Raw genomic sequence first — 15,624 nt, 5'->3', positions numbered from 1 at the left:
ATTATCATATATTTCAGTCTCAAATGAATGAAAATGGAAGTCAAAGCAATATTCAAAAGACTTGTGTGATGTTGTGGATGCAAAAGTAATACATGTAGTGTAGAAGATTGCGCATAAAATTTTCCAGTGTCCAAATGGCCACCAAGTTCCATTAACTGCTGGATCCATCTTCCATCATGGTTGCACAGGACTGGAGACTGCAAGTCTGGCATGTAATGTGGAGTATAAAATGCAAAGACCAAGACGATGACATGTAAAACCTCTTTGAATACTCTTGTTGTCACAGTATCAGTCAGGGAAAGACTTGAGCAACCATCTACTGGCTAAGTGGTCACTAGTGTATTCTACAGGATTTCATTTGACAAGTAAAGTGATGAATCTTTTTATCAACATGCATGTGGCAGCCATGTTGTCTGAACATCTACTTAATTGTATTCCTTGTGGAGAAAACAACAGTTAGGCACTACATTTTCAGTCTAGATAAATCTTGATTGTGAGCTACATTTTCTAAGAATCAGATTCCCCTTCAATGTATTGATGCAACCAGATTTTATGCCTTCAATATTATGTTATTTCCTACCTGTACTTGCCATTTGCAAAACCAAAATTAGGGCATGTTTGTCATAGTTTCCATAGTAATGTCTTGCCTAAAGCTCAGATTGATATGGCATCTAATCAGATTAGCTTTGCTGAAAAGGAAAATCCAGTGGATCTTTGAAGGCTCAATAATTAGTACAATTACTGTGACCTAAAAGAGGAGTATTTTGTATCATTAGCCCACATACTGAAATGTAAAACGGAGAATCTTCTGGATAAGGGATGCCACAAAGATTAGTTCACGTACTGGATGAGATGTGTGGTTGACTGTGCCTCAGAAATCTGATGAAGATGATGATGGCAGTACATGTGCAAAGGATGCTGAGCCTACTGAAAAGCTGTAGATTTGCCCTTTTTCAAGTGAGTTGTCATTAGGATCAGAATTTGGGCTTTAAGTTAATTGGACATCCTGGCTTACCAAATATAGCCAAGGAATAGACAGCTGTTCCAGATTTTGTCCAAAACCTTCTCCAATTTACTTCAAACTTCTAAGAATCTGCACTGGTAGATAAGACCCTGGGGAGTAAGACAATTTCCAAGTGATCAAGAATCGATTGCAACATTGATTGATGTGTAGTTTGTGACATTTTTATGGACAGATCTATCACTGGGTCTTGCGGTTAGTGACTTCCAGTTTGACAGATGCTCCTTCAATCAAGAAGATTGAAGTGACCAATGGTAACTCTTGTGACATCAAACATGTTAATGGTCACAGAGCCCTGGATGTCCTACATTATTGGTAGCACTGAATGTAACTGAACGTTCAAAGAAAAGTACTGTATCATATTTCTCTTGGTTACTACACATATTCTGATTAAATATGGCCTAAACACACTCCAGTCGTGTAGTGTCAAAAAATAAAATATGCCCCCAGCCATTTCATGACTAGTTGCACTTTTCTTCACTATAGGCATTGTGATGAGGTCTGTTTTTTATCAGCCACTATATGTATTTGATAATCATCTGTGTTGTAGTCATCAGGCTTCCAAATAGATTGCTTGCATCATCAGCAAAGATGATCTCAGTCCTGACTGATAATTATTGTTCTCATGTAGTTAATCCCTTCTGATGTCAAAGACCCTTGTGTTTTATGCCACTAATTTCAATGATGCCTTGCCTAAAATCTTTTCTAAAAGTTCCATTGTGATTTGTTGCAGTCTCCACTCATGACTTGTAGTGTACTCCATGGTCTTGAAAGACATCAGCTAGCACTTGGAGCAATAAGTGTTGTGACTGGATATCTTCAATCAATAGGCCAGTAACAAATGCCCGTCTCATCCAAATAGATGCCATCTGGATTGAGAAATGTTCAATTGAGTGTCTAATAATGACATAAGGCTCCATGATGACCAATAAATGTTGTGATTGATGACCTTTAATGACACTAGATACTGGTTTCTCTTGTAAGTGGCCTACTTATTCCTTGATCCATGTATAATCTGACCCTGACATCTGATTGCTTTCTTCTGATTCTGGCTAAGTCAGTTAAAATGTCAGGATTAAGAAAATTGGTCTGTGATGACACACCTGAGCAGTTGTCCTAGATTCTGCAGATGCGATACATAACTCTTTGCTTATTTGAGGCCTTAAATTCTACGTTCTTGGATTTTGTTGATAGCCTAAGTGTTATTTAATATAGAAAACAAGAGAAACAAAATAAAAATTCTGCACTCTGTGACCAGAGCAACAGATGTATCAAGAAAAATTAAAATATTACCGAAGCTTGCATATATTTTTTACTGTCACTTTTGAGCACCGTCTTTGCATTCTAGGTCAGACAGTAGTGATGCTGAACATGTTACTAATTTCTGGTGTCCTCATCAGCAAAAAAATCGTTACTTCCCTAAAGTCTTGAGTTACCATTACTGTCATTTCCCAGTCGATAGCCTTGCATGGAGCAGAGCCATGATATATATCTCTGCCTGCAATATCTGATAACAATATTGACTTTCTGATCCTTTTAGGACAAAGTGAAATCCTATGAGATACTCGTGTTAACTTGTAAAAGCATTGTATCACCAGTGATTTTCAGGGGTTGGTAATTGCACCAGCTGAGATTGTTTGAAATATACAATATTCAAAACCTTGTAATCATTATAGCATAATTGACCCAAACGTCAATTTTGAATGTAAACTATTCATTTTAATTGAGTTTTCTGGAAAATAGACTTGTTAGCATTATATTTTTTGCAGCTTTTTAATTTGTGACTTCTGCTCATTCTCCATCACAAGGTAATGCTGAATCAAACAAATTTCTCAGACTAAACAATGTGTATATCGATGAAGAAGGGATGATAAAACTTCTAAACAACAATTCAATTGACTCTATGGGTGTTGTATATTGTTCCAACAATTGTTCTGGTACACTGGTAAATGTATACAGTAGAAAAGGTGAAGAATAAAAGCAAAAGGACACATTCAGTTTAAGAATGAAAAACCTCAAATCTTATGTCTATGCTTGTACTGGTAATTCATTCAATTTGTCATATTCAGTCATGGAGGCATCCAAACTTGTTGTTGCAAAAGTACCAATATTTTATCAGCACCCAAATTGAAGTTTTCAGCCTGCATCTCAACAGTATATAACAAGCCGTGATAATCAAATAAGAAGTTCCACTTCAGGCACAGTGCATGGAGAAGATAAATCCACTGTATCCTCCAGGCTGGTGACAGCCATTACAATTCCCTACTGACTAAGGTAATGGAAACGCTATCTCCTTCCCTGAGTCTCAAGTCTCTTAATTTTTCTGCATCTGTATTCTGCAGGCACTTGTAGATGCCAAGACAGATCAGTGGTGCTTCTGTCTCATTGCAGACGGTTGGACGGGTTAGGCTAGTGCCAATGCTGCAAAACATTACCTTCCCTTCTGTGACCTTAATGTCTCTGCACTATCTTTTCTTATAGAAATTTCTGGCCAGCAGGTGGTTTTTAGTAATATATGTGAGGAAAAGCCTCCTTTGGAAGGGAGACTCCATAACGTCAATAAGTCGTGACCGTTGCCCTCTTCCTGAATTGTTTTAGAGGAAGCTGAGGCAATGTGAAGGCAAAGTGGCAGACATTTGCATTTCAGTCCCGAAGGAAGGGTCTTAGCTTTGAATGGATGGAAATGTTGTATGCAAGAGAGAGAGTTGGTGATTATGCTGCACCCATTCTGTATACCTGTTTTTCAGCAGATGACTTTTGGCTTAAAATAGTTACTATACCAAATGTAATGAAAAGTTGTTAGGAATTCTTTCCAATTATGATGTACCTATTGAAATAAAATGTTACATTGCTTTGTCTTAGTCTGGTTCATTAGGAAAAAATTCCCTCTATTGTCATGAGACAAGGTATTTCGTTAGTCTGTCTTGTTAGTCAGTGTGTCTACTTTTGGTATAACCGTAAGGATGGAAGTTCTGAGCTTTAAATTACACCCTCCTGTGTCAACTGTGATGTTGCATGCCACGGGTAATACCCATAAATTACAGGCTTTAATAAGCTAGCCTGCTGTGTTAGTATTAGCACAGGCGACAGTAAATATTAGACAGTTGCGTGTGAAGACCATTTTAATGACCCAAACAGGAGTGTAAAGCTGTGTTTGATGTGACTATGTAAGGATATCTGCATGACGTAATTGGGGTTTGCTGTTAACTTGGTAGCAAAAGTGTCAGAGATCAGAAAGACCAAGGCAGTAAAGGCACTGATTTGATAGACAATGAAAATATGGTTTATTGTGTGTGAGCATTATGTTTGCCTCATATATTCTAGATATCTATACAGGCATGATTTTTTAATCCTTTATGATCTAGGAACAAATTGGGTAGACTTTAGATAAAAAGATGAAGAAAATTATTGTAATCATATCAATGGCGTCTTCTATACCGTTAATGCTTACTCTATTCTACTCTATCCTTTTGAAATCAGCTCTTTAGCTACTTATGCATGAAGATGTTCATCACTAGCTCATTTTTTGTGGCATCATCTGTCAAAATCATTAGAATGCATGTTCACCAGATGATCAACAAATAAGAACACTGCCTGCTCATAACAAAGTCATTTGCGCCAGAAAATATTCATTCAGGGTTTTTATAGCAACTGCTTCATTTGAGCACCCTATGAAAGGAAAACCAATTTTCTTGTCATCTTTTCCGCATATGACAGTATTGTTTAGAGATATTGCTCTTGAGTGAAGGTGGAATGACAGCCATCAAGCTGTGCTGTAAATATTTCATGAGTGACAAAAGATTGTAAGAAGCAAATATTTGGAATGCTTGACAGATGTTCTTCTTTTCTAAAACTTGCAGTCTACATGTTTTAGCAACCGAGCAAAATATGAACTTTTGGGGTTGGGGTTGAAGGAGTGACAAAAGTTCCCTAGTGGGTTTGGTGGTCTTGAGTTATGTAGCATTTGCTTTTCCCTGTAAGTAGAGCCTGATTAGCATAACTTTATGACAGCAGAATAGTGAGTGAAATCATAGGTGATGTCCTTGGTGCTGATTCCATGTAGTAGTTAGTGGTATGTGCATTTCATACCTTGGGAATTACCTGCATCTAAATCATAACAATGTGATACTACTTATCCTAACTTTAAAGGCCTAATTTAAACTTTTAAGGACCTTGACCTTCTGAACTTAACAGTTCAATAAACTCTAGCAATTTTGTGTGTGCTGTTAAATCCAGACCTGCATGTACCATCTGTGCCCTAGGGATCTTGATTCTGAGAGAGAGCTTGAGCAAACGGCTTGCTCTGCACGTAAAAGGGATTTGAAACCTGCCTTGAATTATCCCCCTCTAGCAAGTGGTAGCAGTCTGTTGGATACCTAGCTGAAATTTAATATTGTTGCCATTGACGGTTAGATTTGTGTCTACAGTGATTGTTTATACAGTATGTGATGTCTGTTGGAAAATGCACAGTGGCTCAGACAGATGTTTCAGCCACTTGCCTTTCACTCTTACTTTCACCTTTGCTGAGCCTCTTGCAAATGTCAGCTCACGTCTAGAGCTATAGAATTACAGATGAACTTTTTCCAGAAAAGTCAAACAGACAAATCTCTGATCTTGATGTAGTGAATCATTCTGTTCTAGCTTACATTGGAAAGCATGTTGTAAGCTGGTACTGTGCTAGCTTAATTACTGACCCGTTCTTGCTTGCATCCTTTAAGAAGGCAGCAAACCATTCCTTGCATGTTGTGTAGAAATCCCCCGAATTGATTGTCTCACCTCCGACATTTCACACCTGGTAGCGTAAGCAGCCCCTGCACAATTCCTCCAGCTCCCCTCAAACATTGGTCATGCAAGGTGTGCGGACGACCTCTGGAATCAGACATTGCTGACATGTACCCTTGAATAAGTTTGGAATATTGAAGAAGCCAGAGGTCGTCAACAGTTCATAAAGGGGAGCTGAAATACTAATAAAGACTCAATTGCATTCCAAAGTAGAGAAGATATGCTGCAGTGATTATTTTATAATAGCTGCCTAGGAGGCTCTATATTGATTTTGCTTGACTCATCTTAACCATGAGATACATTAGAAATGCATCATATACGACTGTATATTTTTGCTTCAGTATCAAGGTTGAATGTGTAATTTATTGTAGCATGAGTTTAACATCCAGGAAGATGAAATATGCATTTGTTGCAGATCTTGCAGACTAACAAGCCAAAAATCAAACTGCATCCAAGGGTTGGTTTCCATTTAGATGTCCCAATTTTGTGTTAAAATATTCTCTTGGGAAAAGCTATTAGTAACTCTAGGAGCTCTTCTCTCAGATTCTGATACATGTACCACCTACTTCATACCCATGTCTATATACTGATCTTCTGGTGTGTGTACAGAATTCAAAAGTACACTTGTAAGATCATTTTTGGCACCGCTCTAACGTGTAACATTGTATATAGTAGATTTCATGCAATCTTATTTGACAGAAGTGCACACCCATTACATGAAGTTAGTGGCAGCAAGATTGAATGCTTTCATGCGGTTTCAAAGTCCTTTTGTCCTTCGAAATTCTCCAGTCTCCAAACATAGGGTGGAGCACTTTGCCCACTCCAGTAATTGCAGTGGGCAAGATGACAGCATCAGCATAGTAATGGGGCCTGATCAAAGTACGAGAATCTTTTATGGGTTTACCATGATGTTTTACTTTTGCAGCAATTTAGAAATCATTTGAGGCATATCGTCGATGCTACGTACTAGGTTGGTAGGTTGGTCGATATTGGAGTGACCCACTCTTGTGTACTTTTGGTCATACAGGCCTTCTTAACCAAAATGTTGTGCAAATAGTGGTTGAGTATAGAGGCTCTAGGTTGCCGGGTGGAGAGGGAATGTGTTGCTACTAATGGCACAGGGAGCAGTGATAAGATTGTAATGTAAGATTCCTTTGGTGCCTCTGTCGACACCTTGTGAACTCTGTCTTAAAGATGGCGGCTTGAAAATTGGATAAACCGTGGTCCACCTGCATGCCTGAATATTTTTACTCCATATGAAGAACATATCTGACATTTCACTTCAGTTTTTTTTTTCAAAATCCTTGATAGCACATTTGGCTCAAAAAAGCTACTTAGCACAATGTTTAGATGGAATGTTAAAGTCTGAGTGTTGCAGGCTATTCAAGCAAACATTCTATACTTCGATCTTCACAGTTTGAAATGGAAGTGTTGCTTCAGTAGAACTCCTACTGGAAGCTTGCAGCACCCCATGTAGTGTGGCTAAATGATAGCTGCAGGGGACTGCCATTGATGTTCTCCCACACCCTGTCCTTAATTCACTGAGTGTCATCGATTTAAGATAGTCCTTAGATCAATTTTCTAAAATTTAAACCATTTTGAATACTGAAAGGCTGTATAATCGTTGCCAAGGCAGTGGGTAAATCTACTTAGGCTACATGATCCATGCAAATGTTATCCCTCTCTCTTCTACATGACCTGAAAATCTTCATTGGATTTGTAGTGGGAAGAGAAGCATAAAGACTTAAGTGTTTTGCAATTTGATAGCTGATAAGTGCCACCTATCAATATTGATGCAAATTGCAGACTAAAGTCATGACACACAATCTTGCAAGACCAATGCTTCATCTATGAATTATTGTGATAATAACAGTAGAAGTGATCTGATGCCTCAGAAATTCTTTGATTAGTCCATTTGTATGCACAGATTCTGCAATGACATGATACTGTCCTTGGTACTGAATGGTCATCCCGGTGTGGATGGAAATGGGAGAGGTAATTTTGCAGGCCAATTGATGTCAGTTGCATTAGCTATGGCTGACCTGTTTTGTGATTGCTAATGGTGCCCTGATTAAGTCACATAGATGAATAATTGTTTCTTGTCATTCTCATCATTGTGTTGCCAATCTTAGCAGTTGAATTGTCACAACAAAATTCTGTTAATCTTCAAGCATATCTATCTAGACCATAAGACTACTCTTGTGCCAAGTTTTATGCTTGAGGTTGATGTATAACAAAATGTGTTATATCACTATTTGGCATCCACTTCTAGAAAATATATTCATCCCATACATCTACAGCGGACACTGTTCATTCTCATCCTAATAGCAAATAATCAGATGTACTTCAGGATTCAAGACCCTTCCAGCAAGGCTATATGGAACATCAATTTTTGTGTAAAACCTAACTTCAACTGTGCCAGGCAAGATTAGACAAACAAAGCCCAATCAAACCCTTAGGCTTGTAGTGATATGCAAGGAAATGACTTATATCTTGAGCCAACTGTTGTACACCACGCAATAAGAATGATTAATGGCTGACATTAGTGCAGTATCTGTACCTGTTCCTTCTATGGGGCATAGGATATAACTCCAAAGTGCTGAAATCCCTGCAGGCCCCTAACCCCACAGCAATTAACCCACAAAAGATTGACATAAAACTTTGCCTGTCATTACTGGTGTGGGATTCTGTGGTTTACCTAATGTGTACATTTTATCAATACGTGTAATTCCTAATTTGTTATAAACAAGTTTAGAAAAATAATGTTTCCTCAAAATTTTGTGAAAAACTGAATATTAGTCAAATAAGCTACCCTAGTACTTGTTTTGTATGGTAGGACACATTTAGTGAACTGCTCAAATTTATTCATTTACCAAGGATGATAAATTCTCTTTTTTATTAGTAGAAAATGCGATGTACCTTTTTGTGTTGGAACAATTTTTTTCCAGATGCATTCCAATGCCCAAGCCATACATTTGGTCACCAGACTTGCCACTTTCAACTTGAACTCAATGACTTTTCCCAGATTTTATCATGTCTATTGCAGCTTTCTGTCTAGAGTCTTCTCAGTTATGGATTTGCAATCTGAACCTCCTGTTGTACTATTCATTGCCCCAGGAGGAAAAACCTGGCCGTCAGAATGGGTTATCTCTCTGTGTGATCAAATTTGTGTGTTGTTGGGTTTTTCTTACGTGTTCCGAATCTCAACTTTCACTTTGTATCAACTTTCATATCAATCAGGCATTTCTCGGGAGAATCCAGCACCATTAAAAGCTTAAATCATCTAGAAAGTGATGATTTGGAAATGCTACAGAATGTGCTTCTAAGGGTCATCAAAATATTTCATACTTCATGATATAATCTAAGAACCTTGGGTTTCCTTTAAAAACCTAGGATGAAGTGCTAGCAGAGATCTTGTCCATGCTAGATAGAAGGGAATGTTTTTGTCAATATCATTTATATGTAGATTAGAGTTTGCAATGGGTTAAGGTCTCCAGGACTCCGTTACTTAAGAGCTCTAGTATCCTGGTGATGATTTTTAGCCAGAAAGAATTTGTAGCTACCTGACTGACCTGAAGTTGAAGTTTTCTTGTTGTGCATGGAAATTGAAAAATGTCTGCCATCAATCTTACATGGAAATCATGTAGTATCACTGTTCACCTTTGCTTGTTTTTTTAAGTAACAAGCAGTTGTTAGATTTCAAATGTGATTGGTGACTTAGTTTCTAACATAGTTGCAATCTGAGTGTTTTGTATGTACTACATGTTGAGTTTTGTCACGTAATATGCATGTTTAATGTTTCATCCAACATGACTGCATGCTGACATTATAATACTCTTCTCGTGTACAGGTGCACCTCACCACCATTAATTACATATCACACCAAGGTTCACCAATTATATTGATACACACAATTGGAATTTATATGTAAGTACAGATTTAGAAGTTTTCTGCAAACATTCCTTGACTCCACTGTACATGGTTCGAGCGGCTGAGCATGATGGTCATCCTGCTGAACTGCGTGACCCTGGGGATGTACCAGCCTCGCAACGACAAGACCTGTCCCCAGCGCTGCATGGTCCTCCAGGGATTCGACCACTTCATCTTCGCCTTCTTTGCAGCAGAGATGGCCCTGAAGATGATCGCCATGGGGATCTTTGGGAAGAAGTGCTACCTCGGTGACACTTGGAATCGACTGGATGCTTTCATTGTTCTTGCTGGGTAAGCCTGTCACTATGTCAGGGTCTGTTTGTGCAAGTCAGTTTGAGCAGTGCAAATGTACATGACTTTGATGATCTTTGCAGAAAAATGTATTGTGTATTTCCCTAATGATATTATTAGACCAGAATGTTTTTGAAAATAAGCTGTTTAAGGAAAGACATGTATACATGCACTGATCTCCTTACAGCTTAAGATCCTTGTCCTTATTCATTTAAATGTTGCTTGATATTAATATTGCTGAGTTTTTGAGCCAAGATTGTACAATGTAGAAAATGATGCTACTGTACACAAATCATCTCACTGCCTATTTTGCTATCCCACCAAACCTATCAGACAATCACCAACCAACCTCCCTATTCTGCATTTCAAGAATTCAGAACCTCCTTATTCTGCATTTCAAGAATTCAGAAAGACCTTAGCTTAACCTGAAATTCTTGACACAGATTTTTCCTATAGAATTTCATCAAGTAAGTGAGCGATAGGTGATTGCCAAGTTGAGTGTGTGCAAACATATTCTATGGTTTTGGGTTCTGTTTAAGCAAATGGATGATGTAATTCATAGGTCTTTTATTCATGCATTATTGCAGACTACAGATACTTGTCTATAAGGAGTGCTTTGACAGAAGATGAAAAGTATGCAAATAAGCACTGCCAGATTGCACTGTCAACAATGGCTGTTATGTTACTGGAAGTTTCATACAGCCAAGAGAAAGCAAACACTACAGTTGAAAAAAAAACATATCTGTGTGTCTGATGTTGAATGTTGGTATTTAGTTTTAGCCACTTTAGCAAGATATGGTATTGGGAGTCTAGATTTGATGTGTCTCACAAATAGATGTCCCTTTACGATATACACAATATTTTAATTCTTTTTTTATCTGCTGTGAGCTGGACGCCATGCTAGGGAAACATCGGTTAGACATGCATGCATGTTCGTAATTTAATAGAAAGAAGGTTTAAAAGCCCATGATAAGTTTGTCAATTTTTTTCAAATTATGTATGTTGCAAAATTGAGAGTTTATTTTTAATTATTGCTATACATTTAATTGAAAATTTGAAAAAGCAGTCATGTACAAACTTACCAATTGATTTGGAGAGAAACTTCATTTTGGAATTTCTAAGCAACTTCTGGTCTATAGATTTTGGAATGACTACGTATAATTGTTGACTGTACATGAGTATATGCTACATGAAATATATGTGGAAGCTTGTATATCGTCATAGCTCACAGCAGATATATGCTGGGAATATTTTCACCTGAAGCCACCAATCCACAACAGCTTGTCCACACAGAGAAACTTTAGAAAGTTTAAACTCGATTGCTAATGGTACAAACTGGTGATAACTGTAGCTATCTCCAAAGTTTGTGCTTTTAGCTGGTATCACCCTATGTAAGTTTTGAGAAATTTGATAAATAGCACACTAAACCTTACATCCATCCACCATGATACTAGCTGCTGTCTCTATTGGTGAGGATCTTGCACAATGAGAAGTAGCACAGGGTATTAAATGGATTACTTTGCATACATGTATGTAACGATATTCGGCATCTGAGTTTGATGATACATCTACTGTGTAGTTGGTGTCATCTTTGACAGAGACAGATATTACACAGTTTGTCGATTTTTTTGGGGGGTGGTGGAGAATAAGTGGCTTTTGCAATGCATTCTATAACATTTAAACATAATAGTGATCAGTTCGCATGGAACACTCTTACATGAATAAATGATAAGGTCAACAGTATGAATTAATACCCAGTTGGTATCAATTTTTGGTCCAAAATTTGTTCAGTTGTCCCCATTTCACCACCATTTCACAAAAAAGTCCTGTTTGTTCCCCATTTCAACAGCTCTTTTGGTTTTATTTCAAATTGCTAAGCAATGCAATTGCTGTGGTCTAAATTCACCTCCCACTGTGTTTTGTGTTCCATGCTCAGGATTTTTGAATACATCTGGAGGTGAGATCTTTTCCCTACCTGTATGCTGAGGTGCACAATGATAGAAATATGTGTTGTGGACACCAGCTGTTACCATACAGAAACTATACCTCTTAGACATTTTTGGGTGAAATCACAGAACTATATGTTGTTAAAAATAAGTATCCAACTACAGTTAACAACTACGTTTCCAAAATCATATCCAGTTGCTTGAGTAACTGCTTTTTGGCGTACCCAACTACTGGTTGATAATTCAACTTTTGGATAATGTGCAGCTGAAAATTATACTCAAGTTGGTCATTTGATTTAAATTCTTTCTAAATTTCTAATGCACAAAAGTTCTCATGTCTATCATCATTGTGCATGAGCCATCATATTGTCATACTCATGTACCATATCAGCATGTTCGTAAATCAAAGTAATATTTTGCCAGAGAGGTTAGGTCCTAAGTCTACATTCTTACCTATCATAATCAAAACTCTGATAGAATAGGTCTAAGTAGGTGCAAACACACAACTTGGGATATACTCAGATTTTTTTTGCCATCCTTCATCCAGTTATTCCATAATTTTGTATGTTAAAAGGCTATTTTTTTAATCCTCCATGGAGCAATGTCTCCTATAGTTTGACACAAATCCATCTGGTTGCAATTGTTCTGATATATGAGAAGTCAACTGGGTCAGATAAAGGTTACAGAAGGTTGGAAAACGAGCAACCCTTAGCCTAGTGCTGGAAGAAACAGAAGCCCACTTCAACAATTGTAACCAATGGACAGACAATTACTCGGTGCATCAGGATGAGACAGCAGGAAATGGAGCAGACAGTTTGTACGCCACCTGGGTATTCTGGATCAAACCATCTGAGTGGGGGTGCATGTAGATTAGATAGTCAAAAAAGCCATGTAAGCTTGTCACTTCTTACATCAAGGAAAGTTCACATCTTGTTGACCTCTTGACCAAATTTGTAGCCTTCTGTCTTTGCAAACACAATAATGTCTGGAGTTTACGGGATTTTCGTCAAGGATAGATTTGTTCTGAAAAGACTGATATCAACAATTTATGTTTATGTTTATACTTAAGAATGGGAAATACAATCTCAAACCTAACAATACCACAAATCCTATGTTACATGGTGGATGGATAAATGCCATTATTTTTGGTCCCGTTAAATCAAGCTAATGCCTTATAATCCATAGTCAAGTTTGAAAGTTGCATTTGCCAAGCTGTTCAGAAATGGTGGATTGGTGGTTTAACTTAAACCTTAAGACACAGAGACATCACAAGCTATATTCTCTTGGTAACACTTATAAAGAGTAAGAGCCTATAGTTCTGCTAACTAGAGACTTTTTCCTTCCACATTTTAATCACGATCTCTCTGTACTTCACTCCTACATAGCGTGGCAGAATATGTAATGAAAATGTAAGGGAGAATTTGTTTTAATTTCTAAATGTGAATGCTTGTTTCTAAGTGGAACACGTCTAACCGTACCATGTCTGCATGGGCATGTCATGAACTGTCTGTCTGCGGGAAGTGCCCCTTGGTCAAGGAGTCTAACAACATGGTTTACATCCATACAGCATGGTTTTTACTTGCCATCCATATGTAGGTTTCTCCTCGAACTGTCTTCTTGCTGAGTCAAGTAGACAAGACAAATTGTATGTTTATGTAACCAGGTAGCTTGTAGCCTGACTGCAGTGTGTGCAGAAGTTTGAATTCACTGTTCCCTGCTGTTATTTCTTTGATTTTGAGACAAAAGTTAGTCACACCACCTAGTTTCACATCACCCATGCATCCTTAAGACTTCTTTTCCAAAGAGGCAATTCCGTTAAATGTTTTGCCTGCTTCAGCACTTTATCCCTGGAGTACAAACTGTTTGGATGTAAACGTCAAATTTCTGCTGCTTTCTGCCAACTCTCCCCCTGGAATACCATCTTCATCACTGCATTGCATGTAGCGCACAATCTACCTGGTGTTATTCTAAACCTTCACTCTTTGTTTGTTTTCAGCTACATCTCAATGTGCGTCTTGCACCTGCATTACTACAAATGTACCTTGCACTGTAGCAACTAGGCATTTAGAACACAATGTATCAATGGTATATATCTATTGTATAGTATTAGATGTTTTGTATTATATTTGTGCTTTCAACCTACAACTTGTAGGTTGCAATATTGTAACCATCATGCCGGGATGGCAAGCAGTATGTCTTTTATTTTTTTAATATTGTTTTTTTTTTACTATGAAAAAAAGAGATAGTGTGATATATGTTAGAAGCATGTTGCATGGTCTGTAGATGTCTGATCTGGTTGTATACTGGTTGTGTCAAAGTGACGTATCTTCCCTCTTTTGCAGAATGGTGGAATATTCTCTGGAACTGGAAAGTGTTACGTTATCAGCCATTAGGACAGTCAGAGTCCTCAGGCCCCTCAGGGCCATCAACAGAGTCCCTAGTAAGTCAACAGTGGACCAGTGGTGTGACTTTTTTTCACCCTTCCCAGACTGATTCCTCATTATGCATGAAATTTCACCTGTGACTGTGACCGTTAATTTGAATCTTTCCCTGCTGACTTGTGCATGGATGCACCCCTAGCAGGGCACCGCTCATGCACGGCCCCATAAATTTTGTACTGATACCATTCTTTCATGTCAGTCTGCACATCTTTGATATGGCCTGAACTATATTTTTTGTGATTTGCACACCTTTCCCACTGAAAATGTGACATTTGTGATCACACTGAAAATGTGACATTTGTGATCATTTTTGGTTTTGCTTGTGAAGAAACTTGTGGTACCTCTTTGTGGTGCTGAAATAGTGGTGGTTATGCAGATTTGTGGGCATCTATATGAAAGTTCTTCCCCCACCTAATATAATAAGTTACAATGGTCAACCTAAGGGAAACAATGTTTCTAGCATGATGCTTCTTAGAAACTGTAACTCCTTTTCCAGACTTGTTAGTTTCCTCTGACATCACACAGAGCAAAAACAGCTTGAAGCCCCTGCTAAACTAGATATTGTCAAGACAGCTGTGTAAGATTTGGTAGTTTTGAATGATGTATTTGTGAGCAAACCATTGTTGTTAACACCCAACTCTTGCCAGGTATGCGCATTCTGGTGATGCTCCTGCTGGACACCCTGCCTATGTTAGGCAACGTCCTCCTGCTCTGCTTCTTTGTCTTCTTTATCTTCGGCATTTTGGGGGTGCAGCTCTGGGCAGGGGAGCTCAGGAACAGATGTTACCTGGACAGCAACATCACAAACCTCACGCTACCGTGAGTACAATGGCTTGAATGACCACACTATATTTCTTACATAGCTCTGATGATTTTTTTGTATAACATGACATACGTTAACAGCAGCTGCAGCAAAGCTGGTGTGTTACGCTGAAGGGCGGTTATACTGGCTGTATAGATACAGATACAGAGTATATCAGTGACTAATCAACAGTTCACTGCTGCCAAGCTTTATACATAGTACAAAGCTAAACTTTCTTCTAATACAACACAACAGAACACATGAATAAGGAGCAGGAGAAAACATGAACTGTGTGTACTTTTGCGTTGGAAGAAAGATTTGCACTATGATTACTACCAACGCAGATGAGTTTCCATGATAAGCTTTATACGTGTAGATTTTACAGCTTAGTATGTGACTCTTAACATTATA

At 38.1% G+C, this 15,624-nt stretch overlaps 1 protein-coding gene across 19 annotated transcripts in view; it reads left to right on the top strand.

Moving 5' to 3' along the window:
* LOC118429535 (voltage-dependent T-type calcium channel subunit alpha-1H-like) overlaps positions 1-15,624 on the top strand; it is a 111,937-nt gene that overhangs the window by 60,766 nt on the left and 35,547 nt on the right. For 16 of the 19 annotated variants that reach the window (XM_035840037.1, XM_035840036.1, XM_035840044.1 and 13 more), the window contains exons 2-5: positions 9,782-10,024; positions 13,356-13,379; positions 14,313-14,410; positions 15,059-15,230. In XM_035840037.1, the coding sequence (XP_035695930.1) occupies positions 9,782-10,024; positions 13,356-13,379; positions 14,313-14,410; positions 15,059-15,230 (537 nt within the window). The remainder of the gene's footprint in view (positions 1-9,781; positions 10,025-13,355; positions 13,380-14,312; positions 14,411-15,058; positions 15,231-15,624) is intronic. The other 3 variants (XM_035840041.1, XM_035840054.1, XM_035840055.1) reach the window with 1 other exon arrangement.

The sequence above is a fragment of the Branchiostoma floridae genome, chromosome 13 (assembly GCF_000003815.2).
Source record: "Branchiostoma floridae strain S238N-H82 chromosome 13, Bfl_VNyyK, whole genome shotgun sequence".
NCBI lineage: Eukaryota > Metazoa > Chordata > Leptocardii > Amphioxiformes > Branchiostomatidae > Branchiostoma > Branchiostoma floridae.
This window is presented reverse-complemented; position numbering and strand designations above follow the sequence as displayed.